Below are 26291 nucleotides of genomic sequence, written 5' to 3' on the forward strand. Positions count from 1 at the left end.
GGGCCTTCCCCGTCTGCGACTTGGGCATTGTTGCGCGGCGCGTTGTGATCTGGCTGGCTCCAGTTGGCACTCTCAATTGCAAATTAACGAGCTTTTATTTAAGGCCACATTCTAGAGGCATCTGCAAACCACAGGTGAAGTTGTTTTCACTTGTGGTACGTGGGCGATTTGCCCCAAGCTCATCGCCCATACAGTGTCCGTCTCGTTGGCAGTGAGTACCGTGAGTACCGGCGGTGGTTGGTGATGTAGCTGGTGTAGATTCTCGCCAGACCTTCAGTCACACCACGTTGCGCCTCACATTGGAAGCACAGCTTCCTCGCGGCGTTATTTCTGCCCACTCTTTTCTGGTTCAAACGCGAAAGTTGAGCGCACGTTCGCGCCATTTCACCGTAGAGCCCAAACAAGCCATCGAGTGCTGCGCTCTGTCGGCCACCGCAGCAGACGCACTTTGACCAGTGTGACCACACTGCGTCACGAGACGCAATGCAAACATTCTCCTGAAGGAACGCACTCTCAAGCCGATCAGAGAGCAAATGGCGTCATCATCGGATGAATTGCGTCGATTCGTGTCAAGAAAATCATGAATTAATGCCATTTGCAGCGACAGTTTTGCCGTAATTATGTTATTAAACCCTATCAGTAAGTATAGTGCAGCATTGTGCATAATTTTTTGTGCAAGATTTGGACCGAAAGGGCTTCATTTGTTGATAAAGCCAAGACTCCTCTCAGATTTTACAGTTAATCTTTCCCTTTTAGAAACATACATAAATGTTCGAATTCGATCCTAACTGTCCTAAATCAACCACTTGTTCAAACAATAAACCATTCGCTGAAAATCATTGAGTATTTCAGTTAGTCTTATGTTATTGTTAACTCATTGTCTGCTGCATGTGTTGGCAAACAAACTATTGTCAAACATCATCATTTTGTCGCCTTATTTTCTGTTACAGTAGACTGTTCACGGTTTTATTTCTGTCAGACCACTTTCAATCAATTTTTTTCTACGAGTCTTTCATTCAAGTTTGTTAGACTTTGTTTAATCTACTATTAATATTATTTTGGTCTGCAACTCATTTTGTATGGTCTTTTCGTTATTCCTATGTGAGAAACTAGTTGAAAATGCATTCACTTTTCTTAAAACACCACCAAAAAATTATTTGCTCTGTACTATCAAAATTTATTTAGAGTGATATGTTAAGCAAATTTTGATCTTTCCTACCATTGAAGGTTGATTTATCTGTCATTCTTGTTTGATAAATCTAGTCTCTTGCTCCCATCTTTCTAAAAAATTCCTGTCATCTGTTTCAGTTGCCTTTGTGTGAAGTTTTCCTTAAAAGCCAGGATTGACGTAATTCAACGGGAGCGGCATTTGCCGCCTGTAATCAACATGAATGAAGTGAAGCCAGAGTTGGCCACAACAATGGCGACCACTTCTACATGGGATGCATTGCATCAATCTGCTCCCCTTGCCCATCCTGTCCATGCTGCACCGATGCCTCATCCTCATCCGATGCATACTATGCCTCATGATGCGCCGCAACCCGCCATGGGTCTGCCTCTGCCGCCAAGCATGGCTGTACACATGCCAATGAAAATGCCGGAGAGTCCAGCGGTTGTGCCAATGTCAGCAGTAAGTCTTCAAATATAATTTTTTTCTGCTCTCTTTCATTAAAAAAAAAAAAAAAAAAAGAGGTGAAAAGTTTTTAATTTTTCTACAAATTTGTCTACAAATTTTCTGCTTTGCTTTAGAATACGCCCATGCAACTTCCTATGGAACTAGTTCAGCAAGGTTGGGACAGATGTTGGAGCAAAAGAGAAAATAGGCCGTACTTTTTTAATAGAAATACTAATGAATCGATGTGGGAGATGCCTATGCCCAAACAGCATCAAGTAAGTTGACACAAATAATTGCACACGAATTCTTTCCTCTACAGCGTCTGTTTCATTGTCTTCCTTTCTTGTTTAAGTTCGATCCTATCACTGATCCTCTGGGAATCTGTGGGCCTCCCACAAATGGCCCCAACCATAATATGGGTCTGAAAAGAAGGTCATCGGAAGAGGGAGTTGGTGCGCCACCTACCAAAAAGATAATGATTTTACCGTGAGTGTATATTTTGCAATAAAATTTTTGGTAGCGATTATATGCATTTGGCTTCAATTGTCTGTTTTCTTGTTTGCAGTGGTCCTTGGGACCTTGAGGTTCCTACAAATGTTGTTATTTACGAAAGACAATTATCAACATTATTTCATTCTCATCCTGAGATTGAAGCATATCGCTGCAGTTTTTTAATGAAGTTGAGGCAATGTTACCAGGAACTTTGTCACTCTCGAGAATGTAAGTACTTAAAATCCATTCTTTGTTGGTTGTTGACGGCTTCATACCTACTTAAATCTATGTTTTCATTTTATTAGCAATCGATGCACCCAAAGATTCATTCAACCGTTGGATTATGGAGCGGAAAGTTTTGGACACAGGAAGCGACCCCCTGTTGCCTTCCCACTGTTTTCCAGAGATCTCAATGTGTATGTACAAGGAAATAATGAATGACATTCCCCTCAAGTTAGTAAGGCCGAAGTTTACTGGTGATGCTCGTAAACAATTATCAAGATATGCCGAAGCAGCCAAGAAAATGATAGATCGAAATCCATCAGCTGAAAGTAGAAAAATTGTTAAATGGCAAGCTGAAGACACTTTTCAGTGGTTAAGGAGAACAGTGGGTGCTACGTATGAAGATTTTCAGGAAAGGTTGAATCACCTTAAAAGACAATGCCAGCCCCATCTTGCTGAAGCAGTAAAAGGATCTGTTGAAGGGATTTGTCAGAAAATTTATAATTTATCTGCTGAATATGCTAAGAAAGTGAAGGAAAAACACAGAGACTTGTTAAGGGAACAAGGCATTCAAGGTATATTTTAAGCGCCCCACTGGAACATTGGTTGGTAGTACATGATTGTCACCATTTTAATTAATGGCATATCTTTTGCTTTTTTTTGTTCCAGTTGTTGCACCTGTACAAATGCCCAATTTGAGGAAGGTGCTTTGTTATGCTGTGCAATTTTCAGTAAACTGTCCAAGGCTTCCCCATATTGATTATCTGCCCGAAAGAGAGCAAACTATGTTGCGCTTTCAAGGTGATACTGTCACTATCAACCACACACATTTGCAAAAACTGGTTAGTTATATTTTGGTTGGATTTGTTGTTTCAATTAATTTTTTTTTACTTAATATAAATATTATATCTTTCTCAATTTTTATTTTAGGAGCAGTTGTATAGATATAATTGCTTTGATGACAAGAAATTTGAAATGTTTTTGCCCCGAGTTTGGAGTCTCCTGAAGAGATACAATACATTCCTTGGCTACACTGCTCCCTCCTCAAGTAGTTCCTCAAACTCGTCAAGCTCCAGTAATGGAGCCTATGAAGGCCAAGCTACCCAAGGAGCTCTTCCCATCACTGTTATGGAATCCCTACACCGCACGTTTCATGTGACATTCGAATGTTTTGCGTCTCCTCTCAACTGCTATTTCCGTCAGTACTGTTCAGCATTTGCTGACACTGATACTTACTTTGGGTCAAGAGGGTGAGTCTTTTACTTTCATCTTGTTACTCAGATCCTTGTTTCTATATTACGGCTGGAACTTGCCCACCAATAATTCAAATACTTTTTCAGACCTTTCCTAGATTTCAAACCTGTTAGTGGATCATTTGCTGCCAACCCTCCCTTCAGTGAAGAATTGATGGAGGCTATGGTGAACCACATGGAGAGAGTGCTGTCAGATTCTGCAGAACCGTTGTCATTCGTTGTTTTCATTCCGGATTGGCGAGATCCTGCCCCCAATGCTCTTTTAAAGCTGGAGGCCAGCCATTTTAAGAGAAAACAGGTGGTTGTGCCAGGTTCTGAGCATGAGTACCGCCATGGTTATCAACACTTAGTTCCAAAGTATGTACATCCTCACAGGTGACTATGTTTTAGATTGCAGAAATTCAGCTTAACCTTTCTTTTCAACACAGGAGTGAGCTGAACATCAAATGTCCTCATGGTACTATGGTGGTGTGGCTTCAAAACGCTGCTGGCTTCCAGCAATGGGGCCCCTCCGAAGAAAGAGTAGAAGCACTCCTTGAAGCTTTTAGGCCTGGGAGAGAGCGTGAAAGAGACAGACAAGAGTTGCTCTCTCCTCACAGAGCAGCATCCGAAAATGCACCTGCTCAGTTAGCTCCTGCTGCACTAAACCCTCACACTCCTCCTGAAAAAGCACCAATAGAATCACCAGTCTGACAAAGGAGTCAAGACTCCCCTGCGGAGGGGAGTCACTTTTCCAATCAGCAGTCAGACAACCCGAAGCGCGAAACAACAGAGACCCCAGACTCTTTGGCAAATGAATGCCCCGAATCGGACGAGGTTGATGTCAACAAGTCAACTGCTATGTGCTCTAACACTGTATCTGAAAAGCAAGAGGACCAAAACATTGAAGTGTGAAAAACAAAATTCTTGTTTTTAAATAGATTATTTTTAAACAGTCTGTTACTGTTATTGCTTGAGCAAGGGAATGAAAAATTATATTGTTAATCTTTGTTCATTGCTTTCTGAAATCTATTTCTATAGTACCCAGCATACTTGAAGTGTCAGATTGACCTGATCCATGATGTTGCACTATGAAATATTTGCAAGGTAATCTTAGTTGTATGATGAATGTCAATAATGTAGGTTGAGAGTGTGTTACCTTCAGAAATATTTCAAGTGTATTTTCAAGGGAATGTGAATCTTAATTACTTTAATTGAAGACAACCTTAATGTAGAGCTTTTAGTTTATATCCAAGGATGTATGAATCTTTCCTCTTCTATTTCCCTAAACAGATTTTAAAATTAGAACGGTTACTTGATTTTGGAGCTTGTTACCAGTCCCTAGACCTATACAAGTTTTGTTTTTAACTTTTGGACTATTTTTACGTTCTCTATGTAATCAGTCATTTCCCTGTACTTGTTATATGTTGGTTGTATCCTCATAACATTGCAGTAGTTTGAAGTATATTCTTAAGTGATATTGTTTGATATATTTCTATTGGTATGTTATAAATGGTGTAAATCACTTGAATGTTACAGGGACTCAAGTTATGTGGTATACATAGTTGTGTATATGCAGCTTACAACAGTGTATCAATTTTTGTTTTTTAAATGGGTGTGCTGTGATTTGGCAAAAGCCGTGTACAGTATTTTATAATGTTGAGCCACACATAAATGTTTTAGCTTTAGGCCAACTGAGCACTGTAGTGCTGTACTCAAATTGAGTAGGTAGCACAGTAGGCTTATTACCAGAACTCTAAATTAGGATGTAACTTTGGCTCTGAATTTATTTGCTATTTATTGTAACTTTAGAAACTTTTTGGTGCTTGTCTCCATCAATCAACTAAGGCATCTCTCATATTTAATTTTTGGTTGATGTAATCATGAAATTGTGCAGGTCTCTTTCTCGCACTTTCATTGTCTCTTGTCTTCTCATTCAGTGACAAAATTCTGTATATACTGTATATTTAGAGTTTTATTGAGACAGAATTTTATCATCTCTGCAGAGAAATTTATGAAGTATTTATTTGAGCCATTGTCTTACAGTGATTTTTAATTTTGGGAGCTGGTGATGGCTGGTTTTGTTGTACTGTGAAAACCAGAAAAAAAAAAAGTCCAGAAGACATTTAACTTAAAATATTTTATTTTCAAAATCCCTATTACATGCTTTTCTGGTCATGAATTAAAATGTAGTTTGTAATTAATGATTTAAAATTACTACTGTGTTTACTTGAATTCAATAGGCACATTTTGAGTTTTCTGTTCTGTGATATCTCATATTTTGCATTTCAGTCAAGAGTTTAGGTTGCATTCTGTACTTCTTTGTTATTTTGACAAAATACTTAACCATTGTGATGTGTCATGGAATTTAAGTAAATGCAGTACACCACTAAGACTGGATTACATTTTAAACATGATTAACTTTTTCATTTGAGTTTTATGTGCCATATTTGAAAATGTCCTGATGCAGTTTCTCTTGAACTGCACCGCTCTCCAGGCTCTAAAATTCTTTTGGTGACAATTTACTCTTTATTTTGATTGTCCTGTCTTTTAGTTTTCATGTTTTCCCCTTTCTTCATCCTGCTCTCTCTTTTCATGAAGTCCTTTTTATTCTTCTTTGTGGCATTAAGCAAGTTAGATTTGTAAATAGACTTGTGGAGACAAAAAAAAAAGTGTTTTAAAATAGCCCTTTTGCTAGCTTTGAACACCAATAATGCTGGTTGCAATGATAAGATAGATTTTGTTCACTTCCTGAGGGATTTAACATCACACAATTCTGGCCAACTCTAGAAATTCCCATAGTTTCCTAATCTCAAACATTGTGGCTGATGTCAACTAAGTGATCACAGTGTAGCTCAGGGCTCAAGCATTGACATTGGTTATCAATTTTTAAATTGATCCTATAAGCATTGAAGTACTGAATATGTTTTTATAACTTCCTGTTTGTTTTGAGTCGAGGTGGCTTTGCTGATGCACCACACCTTTCATTTATTTATTTCTGGATCAATATCATGTGTCTCTCAATCTGCTTTCTCTTTTCTCTTCATCTAAGGAAGCTGAATTTCAGACTTTCTGTTCATTGGCACTTGCATTATTGTCTTTCCCACTCTTTCATTGGGTCATAATTGCTCCATGTTTGTTGTACCTGAATTATAAATGCATTGAACATCAACTTGTTTTTGTTTCAAAACAAAACTGCATTTACTGAGTAATTCTTTTGAATGTTTTATTTACTAATGTCATAGCCTGTAAATATTGATACCTTACACATGTACAAAGATGTTCAAAAACTAAAATTATCAAAAGTAAATTTTGAAAATGGTTCTAGTTGAAGTTTTATTTTTCCACCCCATTGCACCTTATCTTGTGTTTGCTTGTCCACACGCATACATTGTCTTCACTCCAAGGAACTGAGAGGAGGAAATGGATTTTGTTTGCTGACCACAAGCTTCTGATGCTGATGTGAGATGTAGCCCTTGATTTTGCCTTCGTAGATTAGGTTGGCAACAATACACTGTGTTTCAGCTAAGTCTATGTCTTCTATATCCATCATTCGCAGGGCGCAAAGAAGAGCATCCATAGGGATTTGATGTGTCCTCAAAAGCAGGTAACTAAAATGGAAATTAACTTATTATAAATTTGTAACATAGTAAGTAAGAAGGACATAGGTTTGAGGTAGGGAAACTTACACTTTCTTAAACAAGTTGCGGTATGCAATAACTTTCAATTTCTCTAAGAGAAGGTAAATACCACATTGCACAAAAAACTTCTGGTGGTGCTGCATTGCGACATTCAAACGTCTTACATCCCCTGATTGTACTCCTTGAACTAAGTCCCAAAATTGAAGGAGGTCATACTTTTCAAGAAGATTTCTCTGTGGCATGTATCCCTGTTAAATAATAATAAACATCAGGTAAATTTACATTAGAAAAGGAGCATGTGTAAATTAAAAGGGTTCAAGAATACACATACCAAGATCATTTTTATGGGCACCAAATAGATGAGAATAAGTCTCTTGTTTCTCTTTGATTGTTTATGACATCTTTCAAATGCATAAGTGAGATAGTCACCAGCTAGCAAAGAAAAAAAGCTTTGGTACTGGAGTAATTACAGGTCATAAACACACAAAATCAGACAGTATCACATTTACCTGACTTGTAATTGCTGTCAAACATAGCTTTACGGCCCACATAGTATCTGTATGTTACTTGCTGGCTGACAGGAAAACGGTCTTTAAGTGGAGAGGAATCTATCGCTCTGATGAGGGGCTTACAAAGATTTAATTTGTTGATTCCAAAATAAACCTTGAATAGTTGGTTGACCAAGGACATCATGCCCCACTTCTTGGTGTCTTCATTAGAAGCTCGGCTTTAGGATATACAAAGTGCAGTAGATACTTCAACTATAAAATAATTCCAAACAAAATTCATGAAACTTACTTATCAGCTGCACAAACTCTGAAACATGCCATCAAGCATTCTGCAGCTTTCTCTAAAGCTTCTATGGATTTTCCAAATCCTTTTGACGAGTTGTGTTTGTCAGCTTGAATGGCCAACAATCTCAGATCAAGGCATACAGTGAACATAGCTTTCAGCAACCAATTGTCATCTCGACATGATTGCAACATGCGGGCAAAGGTGAGAACCAAAGCTGATTGACAACGGTAAGCTTCAGCATAGTCAGGTACATTTAAAGCCCAAATCACTCTGCAGAAAAAAAGAGGTATGGTTAACTTGTACCAAAGAAAATAAATTGGGTGTTGTAGAATAGCTGACCTTAGGTGAGCTACAACCACTTCATCTAGTGGCGACAGACGAAGCCTTTCAACTTCCCTTGTTCCTGCTGGAATTTGAAGCTTTGAACTTAATGCATGGGCATGCCGTAAGGACAGTACATTCTAAATAAAAAAAATCATGTCAATCAACGAGACCAAAAAAATAAAGAGATATCGGAAAGTTACTTTGTTCAAACACCTACAGACAACTTGACATTATTTCTGCTGTTCCAGGCATTAGAGACCTAAAAAAAAAAAAAAATTATGCAGAAATATTTGCAATAAACGCCGTAGTGTGTAAATTATTCATTATCAAACCATGTATCACAAGTAATCATAACCTGTCAACCACAAGATATTTTGCTAAGGGATAACAAAGTAAGTTTAATGACAGGTGGTTTATTTGAATTTTAAGATTACCTCATCGAGATATTGGTTAATTGTAAAATGGGCCATTTAAACAGTGGATCAGTAGATCATAACAACACTTGCTACCACTGTTGTTTTCACTGAACTTTTTTTGAACAGACCGGTGCGCTTGAGTGGGTATGCTCCAGTGTGAGCTGTACTAGAACCCAATCTTCAAAACGACCAGTGTCGACCTACCTTCCTTCCAAGGCTGTGGCATGGGCATGGCTCATGGCTCGGTCTATTGAACACACCTTTAAATCAAACAAATGATTTGACTATCAAGGATCAAAGAACGTCGCATTTTGATGCATTGTAACATGTTAAATAAATTTTGGTAGAAATCAAGATGGACCTGTGTCTTTTTGTGATCTGCCGCTGAAAATGAAGTACAGAATGCCACCTTTCAGACGCAAGAAGTCTCTCAAATCTTTTCCGGTCAAAGTTTGTACTTTAGATGCAGAACTTGAATTTGATTTGGAGGTTAGTTGATTATTTTACTTAGTTTACCCAATGTTATTGTCATTTTTATTGTAGGATCAACAAATGTTGTTCATTAGTTTAGTGTCTATGTTAGACCTTTATGACGAGCGATTTCGTAGTAGCTCTTAAAGTTCTGTTTTTTAAGTTTTGGAAATTGTCCTGCAGTGAATGTTTCTTTACATTATTTACTGCTTGTTTTTTATTCCTGTACTTTTGTATTAGAAATTATTTGTCTAATTATATAACTTCGTGCTTAAATATTTAGCGTAGCAGTAATATTTTCGAGTCTGTGATGATTATATGGATCATGTTGTTGCACGATGTTGTTTGCATTTTAAATGTTGCATGTAGGTATGCTAAATTATGTTTTGTACTTACATTCATTTTTTGGCTTTCTAGTGGCATGCAACGGGAAGAGATTTGTTTGATTTAGTATGCCGAACAATTGGCTTGAGAGAAACTTGGTACTTTGGCCTCCAGTACGAAGATTCCAAGGGATTTATCAGCTGGCTCAAACTGGACAAAAAGGGTGAGGTGGCTGAGGCTGGTAGAGCTTTCATCAATTTTTATGGATTTCAGTAATGGCTGGATGGTTGATTTTGCTTCAATTGATTTGATTTTAGTTAAGACCTCTGTTTTCATTTCTTTACAATGCCTTAATATTTTTGTTTTATTTTTCAGTGCAAGACCAAGGCATTAATCCCAGCAATCAACCTGCCACACCCTTTATGTTCCTTGGAAAACTCTACCCTGAGGATGTTGCTGAAGAACTTGTTCAAGAAGTCACCCAGCACCTCTTTTTTCTTCAAGTCAAGCAGGCCATTTTGTCTATGGACATATATTGCCCTCCAGAGGCTTCTGTTCTTTTGGCATCGTATGCTGTTCAAGCTAAGGTGTGTATCTATGTGTATGTATGTGCTAGTTTACCTTAACAAATAATCATTTTAAATTAATGGCCACATTAATGAATGTTGTCAGTACGGTGATCATGATGAACTCACCTACAAACCAGGAACTTTGTCAAAAGACAATTTACTTCCCCAAAGAGTTATTGATCAATATCAGATGACACAAGACATGTGGGAAGAGAGAATTAAAGTTTGGTATGCTGACCACAGAGGGATGTCCCGAGATGAAGCAGAAATGGAGTATCTAAAAATTGCTCAGGATTTGGATATGTATGGAGTAAATTACTTCCCTATTACAGTAAGCTATTGTACCTAACATTTTATGGTATTTTAACTTATTATCCGTGATTATATGTACTAGCCTACTCACTCAAAACCTTTTGAATGCAGAATAAAAAAGACACCGAACTTTGGTTGGGGGTGACTGCTTTGGGACTGAATATATATGAAAAAGAAAATAAATTAACTCCTAAAACAACTTTTACATGGTCTGAAATAAGACACATTTCTTTTGATGATAAAAAATTTGTGATAAAACCTGTTGAAAAGTCATCCCCTAACTTCATATTCCTGTCGCAGAAAGCTCGTATGAACAAATTGGTAAGTCTTATTGCTCTCCTTTATTTTGCTTATTATGTTGAGGGCAACTAATCATATTCCATTTGATTCTGTAGATACTAGACCTTTGCATTGGAAACCATGATTTATTTATGAGAAGAAGAAAGCCAGATACGATGGAAGTTCAGCAAATGAAAGCTCAAGCAAAGGAAGAGAAATCAAGGTGAAGCAGACATTACCATTTTTAAATCTCTTAACTATAGCTTGCATTTACAGTATAAGTCTTTCTAGAAGACTGATATGGAGTAACTGTTATTTCTTGTTTCATGATTTTTCTTCTGTATATTTGCAGAAGACAAGTTGAACGTAATAAACTAGCCCGTGAGAAACAATTACGTGAAGCAGCTGAAAGAGAAAAGGCTGTAATGGAACAGAAATTATTGCAGTACCAAGAAGAGATGCGACTAGCCAACGAGGCTCTTGTATGCAGCATTTACATCCCCACTAGAAATACAGTGCTCTGTTTCGTGTTACTAACTTTGAATTGTTTCCTTTTTATTTTCAGAGGCGTTCAGAACAAACTGCAGATCTCCTGGCAGAAAAGTCTCGCGTGGCTGAAGAGGAGGCAATGTTACTCAGCCAGAAAGCAGCTAAAGCAGAACAGGAAATTAACCGCATAAGAGTAACAGCCATGAAAGTACGTATCTTTATCTCATCATTTCTTTGTATTCAGGTCCAATTATGTTTAGTACAAAGTATAAAGGTGTGAAAAAAAAAATTTCAGACAGAGGAGGAAAAGGTTCATTTAGAAAGGAAGACTCAAGAAGCTGAACGTTTGACTGCAAGACTTGTAGATGAATCAGAAAGGCGTGCTGCAGAGGCAGACCGTTTAAAAGATGAGTTACTTAAAGCACGCATAGCGGAAAAACAGGCCAAAGAGAAACTGTTACAATTCTTATCCCGCACAGCAAGTCCGTCCCCTTCTGCCCTCCAACAAGTACCTCATCCCACTCATTCTCCTACTCCACTGGTAAGCACTCTAGTGAGGAAACTTTCTACTTTTTCTACTTATTATCTTTTGTCTGGTACTGCACCTCATTGTTAGCAAAGATGTGCATGATCAGTAGATGAACTTGACTAAGGTGTTTGGTTGCGTTTGGGTTCATGCCAGCAGCAATACGATGCTGGCAGTGGCATTGGTGGAGGGATGTCGCAGTCACAGTCCCTGTCACAACTCTCTCAGCTATCCCAGCTGTCTCAACTCTCTCAGCCCATGAGTGGACTGGGCCTGGCTCCTGGGCTCTCTCCAGGGATCTCTCCTGGTTTGTCCCCGGGACTCTCCCCTGCATTGTCACCTGGACTCTCCCCGGGGCTCTGCTCAGGCCTCTCACCAGGGTTGTCACAAGGACTATCGCAAGGATTAACGCCCCAGCTGGCTGCGGACCTTCAGGCCTTGCAGCTTGGAGAGCCTTGTGTGGGAGACATGTGTGGCGGTGTGCCTGGGGACATGCCCGGATCTGAGATGCCCTCTGAGCTTCCAGCCTACGACCTGGCAGCTGATCAAGACATGGAACAGCTCTCACTCGAGATTGAAAAGGAGAGGTGGGCTCAGATTAACACGTATTTTCAACTTCAGTTTTGCATGTCCATTTTCTTGTTATTTACTCTTGATGATTGAACTCATCAGAGAGTATTCCAAGGATGATGTTAAGATTGTCCATATAGTTAACCTTAGCTAAGCTAAAAGCCATCCTAAGATTTTTTATCTACCTATCTGTTTAATCTGCATGCCTTTCCTCATCTTCATGTAGCTAATCTTTGTAGGGTATTGAATCTTCTCCTTTCAAGCCATATTTATCTTCAAATTTCCAATTCAAACAGTTTTGTCTTAATTTTTTTTTAAATCCAAAATTTCAAGTTGTAACAGCAGTACAGTAAAATGATTCTCGTATAGATTGTGTAGGATGACGCCACCTGCATAATATTAGTTCATCCATTTGATTGGAAAACTTCTGCAAATATTACATTTTAAGTGGTCTCCAAAAACCATTTTCATTTGCAGAGTGGACTATTTGGAGAAAAGCAAACATTTGCAGAACCAACTACGGGAACTTCGATGCGAGATCGAAGTTCTCAAGGTCGGAGAGAAACAGAGTCAGATGGATGCTCTCCACCAGGAGCAACTGCGGCTTGGAGAGAACAAGTATTCCACTCTACGCAAGGTACTAGTGCTTCCAAAAATTTTTGCATTTCTGCCTTTCTTTTTCTCTTTCTCTCTCTTGATGTAGTTGTAATCTATCTGGATTTGTTCTAGGTGAAATCAGGATCAACCAAAGCACGAGTGGCTTTCTTCGAGGAGCTGTAAGAGTACCTCAATATGTTAACAACTGAAACATCCTGTCATTGTGCACCATACCTATTCATCCTTGATACAAAGTTTGTGTTCCTTCCTCCTGGTTCTCATCCAAAGTGATATGGATGGTTCATTACTCAAATCATTGTTTGTATTCATTTTTATCAACATCATTTCATTTGTACTTCCATTTTAACAAGGAAACCTTTTTTTTCTCTTTTTAAATTGGTGACTGCTGGTCCAGTTACCTGGTTTATGTAAGGCATCCCTTTGAATCTAAGCACAAGTGCCTTTTGTTCTATTTTTAATGTAGGTATATGAGGTGAGTAAGAAGACTGATTACTTGCTTTTAGAGGCTCTGTTATTGGATTTTTAACTACAAGTTAGTGTAATTTTCTTGCATTGTGCTGTGTCATTTTACTCTCTGCTGTCATCCAATAATGTGTCACTGTTTGATTGGTCATTTTATCATTGTAGACATCATCCTCAGCATAAATTAACTCTATATTTGCAACATTTATTATTTTATCAAATCTTTGTATTTATGTAATGATGTACATAAGAACATGTTGTTAATTCTTCATCTTTAGTGTCATTTTTATAGTCAAGAAATTGTTTGTGCCAAATTATTTTTTATTGTAATTTTTCTGATGATAAACCTCGGAGCAATAGATGCTCCAAAGCCCGGGGTGGAAGCTTAACATTTAATTAAGTCTGCTGCTATGTCACTTTTTGAGTGCTTTGTCCATATCTGTAATTTATTATTTAATTAGTATGAAGTTGTCAGTTCCAATTTCACCTCCAATGCTTTTTACTATGTATCTGTTCATGACAAAAAGACCTCAATCGCCCTCTGATTGCGACGGAAGCCTCATGAATTTTTGTAGACTGGACAGTTGCGGCCGGTGCTCGGTGGATTTCAGATGTGGCGGGTAAAACTAGCAAATGAAGGAAGTCAATTAGAAAAAAAGGGGGGGGGCGGAGTACTTCTGGAATGGTCTAGGCCATCAGACCGCCTAGGCTGGCAACATGAAAGGTGCATAGGCACCGGCATCGGGCAATGTCGTGGCCTCAGACATGGTAAAGTAAAGGGGCCTTTGGTAGCACAGTGTATTGTCAGAGGGAAGTCAGAAAACATGTACCTTTTATTTGACTTTCAACATTTGACGGTTTTACCCAGCAAGTAATTATCTGTCGCCTCGCGCCGGCGATAGATTCGCCGGCAACGGTGTTTCGCCATAACAAATCGATATTATCATTCTTATTTATTAGTTAAGCATCACTTCACAAGTCATTTCATGCGAGAGCTAATACAGTTTCATTTCCTTTTTCTTCTTAGTTGTTTGATAATTTGTGCAAATGACTATGATCGCTCAATTTCACCATAGTATGCTTGGGCTTGTGGCTGAGCTAAATTTGGCTAAGTTTTAGCGTTCCTACTATTTCTCAGTGTAGCTATGATTGTAAGTTGTATTTTTTTAAGTTTTACTGTTTTAAAAAAATAATTTTTTGTGGACCTATGTAGTAAAACTGAATCTCAAAATTCTTTATCATGTTCAGTTTTATGACTTTAATCATGCTTTAATTTTGTGATATGAAATTTGAATGCAGGATTTTTTAAAACAGTAACAATGTACAACAATCAAATGACAATATTTTCATAATACAGTAGATAAAATTGGAAACAAGAAACATTTCTATCTTGATTTTATTGGTTACAAGTATTATTGTGTGAACAATGAAGACATAGACCGCTTAGTTTGAGCCACTTTCCTATTTCTCAGTCCTCAGTCAATAACGCAAATGTGCCTTTTTGACTTTGTTGTCAGTCTTTAAACGGAGCGGTTGTAATTAAAAATTTTAGAGTTTAGAAGAAAAATATCTTTAACAAGTCATTGGTTGTATTGGATAAAGTCTTACCTCTCTAAGCTTTTGGTTGACTTGTTCTTTAGTTAGGTGAGGTCAGGGAGAGCAACTCTGGTTGTTTGGAAACAATAGTTGCTACGTCATTGAACTTTTAATCTTTTTTTATTTTTGCTGGAAAACACTATGTGCTTGCACCAAAATCAGAATGCTTCCCCTGTACTGTTCACCAAACTTAACAATTCCACCATGGCTATTTTACAGAGGCGCTCACAAGAAAAGAAAAACTGTTACCAAAGCTGCAAACTCAGAAGTAATTAGTACTCTATTCAAATGCCAACAATTCTTCAATTTCATGGCAGAGTCAGTTGCGGAGGGCAAAGTTAAGAACTTGATAGCACTTCACTAATTAATCTTGTTGTGTAGCATTCGTCCCTTTATGGTGCAGTAAACCAGAAACATGAAGATGTCAGTATTTCTTGAAGTTCGCAATTTGTCAACTAAGCAATAACTGATACTAAAACTTGAATTCCACAATGGCACCATCATGTAAGTTTCAAGTCTGTCATCCACTTTTGAGGAGTGGTGCTTTTTCAATTAAAATGTGATTGTTTTTACATTAAGGAGTTATTCCATTACAAATTTACAATATCCACTTCAAACAACAAACACTAGAATTATCACAGATATGTCGCACCTTTATCTGCATGTGCCGACGCACATAAGATACGTGCAACTTCTTCAGGTGTTGCCTCTTTCCGAATAGTACGACCCATGATTTGAGACAAGCGTGCAGCTAGAACATGCTTGCAAGTAATGTGAGTCTGGGATATGGCAACTTGATGAGCAAATGCAAGGCATGGGCAGAAGTTGATGTAAGGGAACAAGGTATAGAGTTCACCTTTACCCCCTGACACCTGTAGATGTAAACACTGTTTCAAACTAAAAATAATTGCATTCTAAACCAAAATGGTAAATATTTGCGACGAAAGTTACCTGCAATGCTTGTCGAGTGTCATTGGGAGTAGTCAACAAAGTAACACACTCTTTTTCAAGCATTTCAAGTGCGCGTTCTAAAGGTGGCCCAAACACTGCATGCAGAGCCAACAAGGATTCGTCGCTGACTGCAAAGAGAAAGAAAACACTGAAATATTAACAATGCTTGCTATCAATGATGATCAATAGGTTAATTACTTACTTTTCCCATCCTCATTGTATATACGCTCAATTTCACAGAAAAAATCATTTGTAACGAAGGGAATAACTGTTTTACGAACAGAATTTTGCATAATGCCTGCAGAGGTCTTAATCTCTCAGAAAATTTTGTCAAAGAGCAAACAATAACAAATAGCAGACGACTGTTTTGGCGCCGCTCTTGCCACCGGATAGGAACCAACCTGATAGCTGAAAATGTAGTGTTTGAAATTCTTAAACGCCGAATTGGTTGGAAATTGGTGCAAGTCGGAGGGTCCACTAAGCCTCTGAGAAAATATTCATGAGATTGATAACAAATTTGGTTCTGCGATAACTCGTTCCAAACGTTGAACTGTTACGTTGTAATGTTGTCGGTGTGGGGAGGCAACTACCGGAACCGGAAACGGTCCCTGAGAGGTTTGAACAGATAAACGATATAAACAGTGTTTTATGCAGTGTAGCCACCTACGCCGGTGCCCGATGAGGGGAAAGAGAGGGAAATTTCTGACGGCGAGTTTGTCGGAGAGGAGAGTGATGTTCTTGTTTGATGTTGTTGAGCTGCCACAGCGGAAAGGCCGGGAGACACCAGGGAAGTCCGCTCCATGGCCGGCGACGCGCACATCGCAGCCTCGCACACCGCGCAGTACACGCCGTGCGTGTGTGCGTGTGGGGATGGGGTGATGGGGGCTCCCGCTGCGCAGCCGCCGCCGCTGACCGCGTGGGTGTCCGTCCGTGCGGAGGTCCCCGTCGTCGGGGTGCCGGTCCCGGTGCCGGCCCCAGTGCCGGTCCCAGTGCCAGTCCGTATCGCCGGCAGTGTTAATGGTGCGCGACGCGGGTCCGCGTCAAGGCGCGCCCGGGGGCAGTCGGCCCGGGGCCGGCGACATGGGCGGCCCAGGCCTGCACCGGCTCGCCAAGCTCGCCGCCGTCGCCGTGCTTGCAGCAGGTACTGTGGCGGACGACGGCCTTATCATCCCGCTGTAAACACGGGGGTCATTCCGAACAGTCGCTGTGTCTCTCTCGCGCCTCTGCCTGCGGGACGCCCCGCGAGTGCGAGAGAGACAGAGCTAAGCACTACTTCGGAATGAGCCGAGCCGCTGACAGCCCCGTTTCGTCAAGGCGCGGTGCTGTGGGGCGTGGCGCCGGCGTCGGCGGAGATCTTCGACGAGCCGTGTTACGAGCTGGGCAAGCAGTGGGTGTACGAGGCCAAGGACATGCTGCTGTGCGACCGCAGCGGCCGGCGCATCAACATCAACAAGTTCTGCAAGGCTCGCCTCAGCGCAGGTGCGAATCGCCGAAGCGGGGGAAGGGGAAGAAGTGGGGGCAGTGGCGTGGGCAGTGGCGTAGGGTGTGGGGGTAGTGGTGAAGTGGGTTGGGGCTACAAGGACTCAAGGAGTCTAGCGTTGAAGGCCTTCCGCAGCGTCCGGCCGCCTCATCATCGACAGCTCCAAGGACGACGAGGCGGTGGAGACCAAGAAGCAGGTGGGCCACTTCCCCGAGCTGTGCCTCCCTGGGCAGCGCTCCTACGCCATGCAGGCCCCCTTCCTGTGCACCTGCGTCATGCACAAGGGCCGACACCGGTGGGAGTGCGTGGCCCCCGAGGGTGGCGCCGGCCGCGGTAGGTAGGAGCCCGATGTCTGCCCGAACTGCCCGGTCGCTCCGCCGACTCACGCTGCGGCCTGCGGTCCCGCTCGCGGTTCCAGGTCTGGGGGGCGAGTCCCCGAGCAGCAACCGGGTGCGGCGGCACGCATCCCCAGCGTCGCCAGCGTCCGCGGGGCCCGGCGACCGCGGCGACGCCGAGGAGCACAGCTCGACGCCTGGTACGCGCAGCACGCGCAGCATTGGCTGCTCCTCGTCGACGTACTGGGTCCATTTCAATCCTTGCTCGCATCCAGGACACGGCCGCAGCGCTGGTAAACCAGGATCGGCGGCCCCGGCCATGGCCTCGTCGGCGTCCACGACGTCCTCGGCCGAGGCCCACGACGACGCCCACGTCGCCCACGACGCCGGCGCGCACAACGGCAGCGCGGTCATGGGCAGGCAGGCCGCGCCGTTCAGGTAAGGGCGGCAAGGACGCGGCGGCGACAACAACAACAACAACAACAACATTCCAACCGAACGTGATTCGCTGTTAGGCCGAACATCGTGATCGACTTCTGCGACGAGTTCGGCTACGTGCACACCGTGTCCTCCACCATGAGGGACTGCTCGTGCGACAAGGACGTGATCGCCACCAAGGTGCTCAGCTTCAGGGACAACGACCTGTACCGTGAGTGCGACGAGAGGGGACTGGATTGCCGCGTGTCTCCGTCACTCTGCTGCAGTGCACTGCAGTGTGCCGCTGCGGCGCTGCGTGTCCGTGTTGCAGACAGCGGCGGGCTGTTCGCCACGTACGAGTGCCTGCCGGGGACCTACAACGTGCGCTGCGAGGTCTGCTACCCGGAAACACACAACTGCCAGCCCACGGCCTGCCCCTAGTGCCGTGGCGCCGTGGCGGGGGAACCTGGCCGAGACCTGGCCCGAGACCTGCCCAACGCCGCCCGCCAATAAAACAGAAATTCGACTCGACCAATGCCACTGAATGACGCGACTCTGTTCCGCCGCTGGCCCGCTGGCGCCGCGCCCATGGGCGGTTCGAGAGGGGGAAAGAGGCGGAGGGGCGTGTGCGTGTAGCGCCAGGCCTTCCCGCGATTTTTTTGCCCCAGGAACGTTTCAGGGACACCCGGGGGAGGGGGGGGGCGTCGTCCTCCCCCTCCCTTCCCCCATGCTGAGGCGAGGTGAGTCACAACAAGGGTGAGTCAGTTGCCTACCTCCGTAAGTTTGTCTACGAATCTTCTCCTCGACAGGTGCTGGCTGAGGGGAAGGAGGGGGGAAGGGGTTGAGGAAGAGGGGGTACCCACCACGTGTGACGGGGGCGCTGGCAGCGAGGCTGGCAGGGACGCTCTCTGGCCTGCTTCCAGGCGGCGCCGCTCCCAGCTGTCCCTGCAGGCTCACGCCGAAGGGTCGTTGTCGTTGCGTCACTCTCTCCATCTCTGTCGCGCCTACAGGGCGTTCTGTGAGGGGTGCGAGAGAGACAAAGCGACGGAACGCTTCTTCGGAATCGCTGGCCGGGGCTGAGACACGCTGAGAGCGCCTGCGAGCCGCGCGATGCAGTCCCGCACCGCAGCGCCGCGTGGCGGCACTGCCCACCTCGCAGGCGTTCCCCGCGGCCCGCGCCGGCATACGCCAGCACGCCAGCAAGCCAGCACGCCAGCCCGCGCTCCCACGCGCGGACTCTGCTGTCTCTGTCTCTCTCACTGGTTGTAGCTTGCCGCCGTCAACGCCAGCCAATGCCGTTCACTGAACAGCCTCTGGGCCGCGCCGCCGCCGCTTCGCGCTAAGCTCGCTCTAGGTGCAATTGCCAGCAGGCTCGTTCCGAACACCGCCTCTCGTCGCTCCGTCTCTCTCGCACCCCCAAGGGCCGTCCCGCGAGTGCGAGAGAGACGGAGTGACGACAGCACCGGCGGCATCCTCGTCGTGAGCTTGGCGGTCCACCTCGCACCCTCGCGTCAGTCGGCGTCGGGCGGGCGGGGCGAGGCTGGGCGAGGCGGAGCTGGCGAGGCGGCGGACGAAACAGCCAAGCGGCGAAGCGCAAGGTCTTTTGCGTCGCGAGGATCGCAGCCGCGGCGCCGAGGCCGAAGGCGCAAGGCGCCGAGCGCGGACCGAGTGAGTGAGCGAGTGAGTATACAATGTGGTCGACGGGAGACTCGCGACTCGGCGCAGCGGAACCGAGACGCGACCCGCGGTAGCTCAGTGCACGCATCAAGTTCATGTCTGGGGCGTCCCGAGTCTCGTGTCGCCCAGGTCGAGATTCCTCAGTGACGTCATCCTCCCTCCCCAGAATCGCTTGCCGAACTGACGCTCGCGAGCACTCCATGAGCGCCACTCGATGGAACCATTGAGATGTGACCTGGCTGTTTCGAAAGGTGAGCGGGGATTAATCTCGTTAGAAAGTGACATCCTGATAAGAGGCGCGAAGAACGCCCCTAATGAGAATGAATTGGCTATTTGACTCCCATCGTGTCGCAAGTGGCGTCTACCGCGGGTGAGGAAATGCACACGCGGCTCACGTCATGGACTCTCGAGTTCGACGGTGGCGTGGCGCCGAGGCGTCTGGCCGTGATAGCGACCTGCCAGGTCATGCGGCCAACAAGCGGATGGATATTTTGACTGGGAGCTCGTCGCGCTTTGGCAAGGAGGCAGGGCACGGCGCGCGCACCCCGCCTGCCCCCCCGCCAGAGTGTGCCTGCTCCGCCGCATGCTCAAGTAGGTGAAGAAGGTGCTCGGCGCGGTGGTCTCTCTCCAGGCGCGGATACAGAAGGGGGGGGGGATGGGGTTTTGGCCCCCCCCTTATCCCCTAGATAGCCGCCTGAAAGGTAGGCAAAAAGTGCTACTTTGCCCCTGTAAGTAGGTAAAAAGTGCGACTTTGCCCCCCGTAGGCCGCCTCTGGATCCGCCACTGTCTCTCTCGCACTCATGGGGCGACCCGTAAGGGTGCGAGAGAGACAGGGCGACGCGGAGTTGCGCGCGGAATCTGGTGGAATCGCTCTGGTGTGGCGGATCTCGGTCGGCGGGGAGGTTAAGAGCTCTCGCTATCTGCTTAATCCATCGCGTGCCGCCTTGCGTGCCGCGTGCTGCGCTGCGCCTCGCCGTGCCCGCCGGCAGCCCGCGGATTGCTGGGGGTGTGTCCGCCGCGCCGCCGCGCTCCGCGGTCTGTGTCCTCTGTGTCTCTCCGCCGCGCCGCCGCACCGCGACGCTCACACGCTCACTGCCTGTCCGTCTCCGTTGCAGCCGAGACTGCCCGAGACTGCCCGAGATGAAGACGAAGCCTGACAAGGCGGCCGAGGCGCCGGCCATCCCCCTGCCCGTCCTGCAGAAGTCGACGTACGTACGGCCGCATGCGAAACAGCGCACAGTGGGCCAGAAGACCGGTGGAGGTGGCCAAAACTCTAGACGCGTTTTGAGCTCCAGAGTCACTAAACAGAACTCGAATCGAACGTGTGACCCCATCAATGGAATCCTCGTCCGGAGAGCAATCCATTGGTCGAACGTTCGATTTGAGGCCTGTTTAGCGACTCTGGAGCTCAAAACGCGTTTGGAGTTTTGGCCGCCTCCGCCGGTCTTCTGGCCCACTGTGCAGCGTCGGCACAAACTCGACAAAAAGTCCAACTTGGTCGATACTCTCGTAAACGGCGAGCGTTAGGAACGTCATGCTTAGGAGACTTCGGTTTTCAATTAAAGTTCCGAACTTTGTTGCCCCATGCATGATGTAAGCAACGGTCGTCGTTTACGACATATCCAATTCCTGAAGTTGGAACTTTTGTTCAGCTTTGCTCTGTTTTTCTTGACCGCAGTGCACAGTGCATGTGCACAGTCCATGTTCGCTCGGTGGGAAACTAATCGTGAGAATTGCGGATCAAAGTGGGGACTTGAACGCAGCAGGCTCCTTCGACGGGTCCGATCGAGACTGGATGGGAATCAATCAACTTCTGTTTTTGTTGACCAGCTCGGGGACAATGGGACTAACCGTGCGATGGATATGGTATTGCGATCCAAAGCTGTCGTAAATGGTCCGCTCAAGTGATTTGGAAATTTGCATACAGGATTGCAGGGGAGTGGGGAAGGCTCGAGACAAAGCCCGAGGAGGCCGCGTGCCGCGTCGGCCGTTCTGGGTCTAACACTTTGGCACAATTGATACCATCGCCATGGAATGTACGCTAAAATAATTCTATTTGCACTTTATAAAACTCAAACTCAAATGTTACTTTTGTTAATGTCTCAAAGAATGTGCCTTTCTTCGTCACGAAACGCTTATGAAAGGGCGGCGGGGCTCCCACCTCACCTGCAGACCGTTTAAAGGCTCATCGATACCGTTTAATCAAAGAGAGCCCAGCCCAGGAAATTAATCGGTGTCACCGTGACGCCCTGCTGATGCATCGCTCTTACGGCGAAGGGCCGCGCCGGCCGGGGCGGTGGAGAATGTTAAACGGTTTTACGACACAGATAAGCAGGCTGGGCGCCACCAAGCCACCTCACAGGGCGACTAGTTATTTGGTCGTTTATGGCGGCCTTCCTATCGCCAGGACGGGATTACTGAAACAGTGTAATTGCGGTGATACGAGGAGGAATCGGCCGACCTGTGAATGAGTGCAATGCAATGAGTGCGTACACTGTGTGTTTCCGCAGGGCCACCCTCGTGTCGCAGGATGACCTGTACGACCCCTTCAGCCAGCGGCCGGAAACGCTGCAGTACTCGTGAGTGCCGTGTTCGGCGAGCTGGACCGTGTGGCTAGATGATAAGACACGGCGCCTTCTGAGCGTGTTTTTGCTTCTTTTTCTGCAGGGACTTTGGAGCGTGGGCGCACATGGTGAAGGCGGGCATGGGCACGGGCATCATGGCCATGCCCATGGCGTTCAGGTACGGCGGCGTGGTGGTGGGGCTGCTCGGCACCCCGCTCGTGGGCCTCATCTGCGGCCACTGCGTGCTGCTGCTCGTCGCCACCGCCCAGCACCTCTACGTGCGCGCGCGCGTCCCCGCCATGACCATGGACGAGGTGGCCTACTACGCCTTCCTGTGCGGCCCGCACTGCCTGCGACGCTGCGCCCCCGCGGCTCGGTGGGTAGTCACCGAATTTCCCTATCCAGGTGGCTGTACCTCTCAAACCGGGAGCGTTTGGCAGGGAGGTGACTTCATTTTAAAATCCGCTTGCAAATACTCACCCGTTTGAGAGACACGACACCGTACACCGTTATCGCTCCAAGTGCTGAACACTGTTTGGCACGAGCCCGCACCGTCGTAACTCGCGTCTCTGTTTCCGCAGCATGTTCGTGCAGGGCGCCTTGTTCCTCACGTACTTCTTCGTCGGCATATCCTACACCATCTTCATCGGGGAGGCCATTCAGCAGGTACGGCAGTGCGACAGCGTCGCCGCGGACAAAGGCCTCAAAGCAGCAGCGGCAGCGCAGCACACTGCAAAAGCGCGGTCAAGGCCAGTCAAGGCCCCGTGGCGCCTATGCAGGCTCGCTCCGAACAATGCTCCGTCTCTCTCGCACTCGTGGGGCGCGGCCGGCGCGGCCTAGGGGTGCGAGAGAGACGGAGGCGCTTGCGCACGCTTGCGCGGCCCGTCGACCCACTCAGGCTGTCAAGCCGGAGGCGCGTGTCTCCTCAAACAAGAGCATGCCGGACGAGCGTGGAGCTGGCCGAGCGCGCCTCGCTGACATAATGGCTGTCTTGCCGCGTCCACTCGACGCCACTCCGCGGCGCCACAGCCACTCCGGGTGGCCGGATGGCCGGATGGGCATGTCCCTTCGCACTGCCGCCATTCAATGCTCCGACAAAGACGGGCTGCAGACGGGGGACACAAAGAGGGAGAGAGAGACAGGCTCCGGGCGGGACTGCCTACCCGCCGCACAGTGGGCCAGAAGCCGGTGGAGGCGGACAATACTCTAGACGCGTTTTGAGCTCCAGAGTCGCTAAATGGGACTCGAACAGAAAGTGTGGCCCCAACAACGGATTGCTCTACGAACGAGGAATCCATTGGTGTGGTCACACGTTCGGTTCGAGGCCTGACTCTGGAGCTCAAAACGCGTCTAGAGTTTTGTCCGCCTCCACCGGTCTTCTGGCCCACTGTGCGCCGGCCTGCGGCCTGCCGGCGCCACTGTGCTCGGCCTGGGGGGTTTGCAGTTTCCGCCCCCCTCGCTGGTCGAACTAAGGCCTGGGTGTTCCACGTGTTCCAGCTGGTGGAGCAGTGGACGGGTGAGGCGGTGCTGGACCGGCGGGTGTACATCGCCGTGCTCGCCGTGGTGCTCGTGCCGCTGTGCCAGGTAATGCCGTCAGACCTCTATCGCTCTGCGTCCCTCCCGCACTCACAGGGCGCTCCGTAAGGGTGGGAGAGAGACAGAGCGAGGCTGACCGGCGGTGTGTGGCGGTGTGTCGCCATGCTGCAGATCCGCCAGATGCGCACCCTGGTGCCCTTCTCGGTGGCGGCCAACGTGTGCATCGTGGTGGGCTTCGCCATCACCATGTACTACCTGCTGGACAGGCCGCCGGACATGAACCGCGTCGACATCGGCCCCACGCTCCTCGGCCTGCCCATCTTCTTCTCCACCTCCATCTACTCCATGGAGGGCATCGGCACGGTGAGGATGGCGACGGCGATGGCGGTCGCTGCGCGCGTTCCACGCAGGGCGAAAACCCATCTCTAAAGGGTCCTCATGATCTTCGTCTCACTCAGGTGATGCCCGTGGAGAACACGATGCGAAACCCGGGCCACCTTGGAGGCTGGAAGGGACTGGCGTCCAGGGCCGTGGCCTTCATCGTGGTGCTCTTCACCGCCATCGGCCTGCTCGGCTACATGCGCTTCGGATTGGACGTCAAGGGCAGCATCGTCCTCAACCTGGACCCCACCGCCGTGTACGTTCAACCCGAACTGCCCTTGTTTGAGGCCGCAAGCTCCGTAGCTTGACTGGGTCTGGCGCCTGGCAGGTAGGCCGTCTGGCCGGGCCGCTAGACACCGGTGTGGGGACGGTGGCCTATCTTGCCTCCGCAGGGCGCTACAGGGGCAAGGTAGGCCACCGTTCGCACGCCAGTGCGTGGCGGCGGGCGGCATGAGGGGTGCCTACCTGCAGGCCTAGATTGCGATTGCGATTAATGGCTGGACGACGAATGATCGTCTGCCTATCGGGCCCGCCCCACCATGTCGGTGATTCACCCACGACGGAAGCTCATGCACGCACTGCATCGCTGCGTGCGCTGCAGGCCTGCGCAGGTCGTGAAGGCGCTGCTGGCCCTCGCCATCGTCTGCACCTTCCCGCTGCAGTTCTACATCCTCCTGGAGCAGCTCACGCCCGTCATCAACGCCAAGGTCACCGCGCCCAACCTTCGGAACTGGGCCCAGGTCGGTACGAGGAGACTCAGGAGGAGGAAACAGCGACAGAACGATTTTTCGGAATCTTTCAGCTAGTTCCAAAAGAATTCCAAAAGCGAGAGACTTTGAGCGGAGTTCTGACGAATGACTCCGCTGCAGGTGGGCACGAGGGTGTTCCTGGTGGCGGCGTCGCTCCTCGTGGCGGTGTCCTTCAACAGCTTGGAGCTGGTCATCGCCCTGATGGGCGCGGTGCTGTTCTCCACGCTGGGGCTCCTCATCCCCGCGGGGGCGCACCTCATCGCGGAGCTCGGCCAGAAGGCGGTGAGTGTGTGACGGCAACCGACTCGCAGCTACCCCGCGCGCGAGGAACCCTTTGCGAGGCCGCCGAGGCGCGGGGTAGCGGCGGGTCGCTGTTCTGTCCGTTTGCGACTGCAAGTGCCCAGTGTGACGCCCCAACCGTGTTTTCGAACCCGCAGGACGCCAAGGTCTCCGGGACGCAGCGGAGCAGTGCGTGGAGCACGCTGACGTTGGTGAAGGACGGCTTCCTGGTGGGCCTGTCCTTGCTGACGACGTGCGCCGGGGTGTACTCGGCCCTCACCCCCGCGTAGGAGCCTGCTAGCCTGCTTGGACCAGTGGTGTGTCTCGAATCAAACACACGACGGCGCCAGTGGGCTCCTCGTTCGAAGACGAATCCATCACTACCGCCGTGTCTTTGATTCGAGTCCCATTTGAGGACGTTGAGGAGCTCAAAAACGTGTTCCTGGTCTCGCGACCCGCTGTGAGGTGGCACCGTCTGAAGCAGGTCGACCTCGTGGCGACAAAGCCTTTCGATTGCGCTGGCGAGGTGGTCCTGTAGGCCCCGCAGGCCCTGCAGGACGCTCCCGAAGGAACAAGGAACAGTGCGCGGCAGGTTCCCGACATCAGCCGCACCTGTCCAGGGTTGTCTGGCCGAGTGTGCAGTGTGCAAGCGAGGGAAGTCCCGCGGTCACCAATGTCCAGCGGGGCGGCAGCGGCCAGCACTAGCAGGCCGCCGGCAGTGGCGTGGCACAGCGCGGCACTCCCGCCGGAATCCCCTCTCTCGTTTTGTCCAGGATCTCCATCAACATTAAGAATGTCCATGGCGCACTGTGGCAGTGCCATTTTCTTAGCCTCGTAGGCTGAGTTGGGTTTCGCGATTAAATCATTATTTGTTACGTGTAGTTAAATAACGATCCCTTGCGAATGCGCATAGGGTTCATGGTTGTCTGTGATATTTGTTTCATCGCGCAATAAAATCCGAAACCGATT

General features: G+C 47.4%; 6 protein-coding genes across 14 annotated transcripts; 4 read left to right on the forward strand and 2 right to left on the reverse strand.

Annotated features, from left to right (window-relative positions):
• The first annotated feature begins 483 nt into the window (after positions 1-483).
• On the forward strand, positions 484-6885 carry LOC117642873 (mRNA (2'-O-methyladenosine-N(6)-)-methyltransferase). 2 transcript variants are annotated; one of them, XM_034381482.1, is made up of 10 exons: positions 484-639; positions 1309-1630; positions 1750-1890; positions 1968-2101; positions 2181-2335; positions 2413-2904; positions 2999-3171; positions 3260-3579; positions 3670-3939; positions 4011-4275. In XM_034381482.1, exons 2-10 carry the CDS (start codon positions 1388-1390, stop codon positions 4273-4275), a joined length of 2193 nt encoding a protein of 730 aa, XP_034237373.1. In that variant the 5' UTR covers positions 484-639; positions 1309-1387. The 2 variants fall into 2 exon arrangements, with proteins under 2 accessions (XP_034237373.1, XP_034237374.1); XM_034381483.1 differs by lacking the exon at positions 484-639 and having other exon boundaries at positions 1388-1630; positions 4011-6885.
• On the reverse strand, positions 6881-8917 carry LOC117642875 (PCI domain-containing protein 2). The gene is made up of 8 exons (XM_034381486.1): positions 8756-8917; positions 8539-8580; positions 8337-8458; positions 8001-8267; positions 7712-7929; positions 7534-7634; positions 7251-7450; positions 6881-7172 (listed from the first exon to the last, which is right to left on the reverse strand). The coding sequence occupies exons 1-8, from the start codon at positions 8789-8791 to the stop codon at positions 6959-6961; spliced, it is 1200 nt and encodes a 399-aa protein (XP_034237377.1). The 5' UTR covers positions 8792-8917; the 3' UTR covers positions 6881-6958.
• A 183-nt stretch (positions 8918-9100) lies between these two features.
• On the forward strand, positions 9101-15525 carry LOC117642876 (merlin). 4 transcript variants are annotated; one of them, XM_034381487.1, is made up of 12 exons: positions 9128-9226; positions 9626-9755; positions 9908-10119; positions 10205-10432; positions 10525-10734; positions 10809-10915; positions 11045-11174; positions 11258-11389; positions 11477-11722; positions 11864-12294; positions 12755-12914; positions 13007-15525. In XM_034381487.1, exons 1-12 carry the CDS (start codon positions 9128-9130, stop codon positions 13055-13057), a joined length of 2136 nt encoding a protein of 711 aa, XP_034237378.1. In that variant the 3' UTR covers positions 13058-15525. The 4 variants fall into 4 exon arrangements, with proteins under 4 accessions (XP_034237380.1, XP_034237378.1, XP_034237379.1 ...); XM_034381488.1 differs by having other exon boundaries at positions 11867-12294; XM_034381489.1 differs by lacking the exon at positions 9626-9755 and having other exon boundaries at positions 9101-9226.
• Positions 14738-16279, reverse strand: LOC117642878 (zinc finger SWIM domain-containing protein 7-like). 2 transcript variants are annotated; one of them, XM_034381492.1, is made up of 3 exons: positions 16107-16279; positions 15905-16032; positions 14738-15825 (listed from the first exon to the last, which is right to left on the reverse strand). In XM_034381492.1, the coding sequence occupies exons 1-3, from the start codon at positions 16195-16197 to the stop codon at positions 15589-15591; spliced, it is 456 nt and encodes a 151-aa protein (XP_034237383.1). In that variant the 5' UTR covers positions 16198-16279; the 3' UTR covers positions 14738-15588. The 2 variants fall into 2 exon arrangements, with proteins under 2 accessions (XP_034237383.1, XP_034237382.1); XM_034381491.1 differs by having other exon boundaries at positions 14738-15840.
• A 698-nt stretch (positions 16280-16977) lies between these two features.
• LOC117642368 lies at positions 16978-18667 on the forward strand. The gene is made up of 7 exons (XM_034380458.1): positions 16978-17045; positions 17219-17383; positions 17520-17717; positions 17803-17919; positions 17995-18157; positions 18235-18368; positions 18468-18667. The coding sequence occupies exons 1-7, from the start codon at positions 16985-16987 to the stop codon at positions 18575-18577; spliced, it is 948 nt and encodes a 315-aa protein (XP_034236349.1). The 5' UTR covers positions 16978-16984; the 3' UTR covers positions 18578-18667.
• A 1081-nt stretch (positions 18668-19748) lies between these two features.
• LOC117642154 (proton-coupled amino acid transporter-like protein pathetic) lies at positions 19749-26289 on the forward strand. Of its 4 annotated transcripts, none has more exons than XM_034380048.1 (11): positions 19749-19816; positions 20939-21021; positions 22324-22392; positions 22481-22753; positions 22959-23043; positions 23875-23961; positions 24085-24276; positions 24372-24550; positions 24896-25034; positions 25164-25325; positions 25481-26289. In XM_034380048.1, exons 2-11 carry the CDS (start codon positions 20954-20956, stop codon positions 25610-25612), a joined length of 1386 nt encoding a protein of 461 aa, XP_034235939.1. In that variant the 5' UTR covers positions 19749-19816; positions 20939-20953; the 3' UTR covers positions 25613-26289. The 4 variants fall into 4 exon arrangements, with proteins under 4 accessions (XP_034235939.1, XP_034235938.1, XP_034235936.1 ...); XM_034380047.1 differs by having other exon boundaries at positions 19762-19816; positions 20929-21021; XM_034380045.1 differs by lacking the exon at positions 19749-19816 and adding an exon at positions 19823-20064 and having other exon boundaries at positions 20929-21021.
• Positions 26290-26291: the final 2 nt, after the last annotated feature.

This window comes from Thrips palmi, unplaced genomic scaffold (genome assembly GCF_012932325.1).
Source record: "Thrips palmi isolate BJ-2018 unplaced genomic scaffold, TpBJ-2018v1 HiC_scaffold_16, whole genome shotgun sequence".
Lineage (NCBI taxonomy): Eukaryota > Metazoa > Arthropoda > Insecta > Thysanoptera > Thripidae > Thrips > Thrips palmi.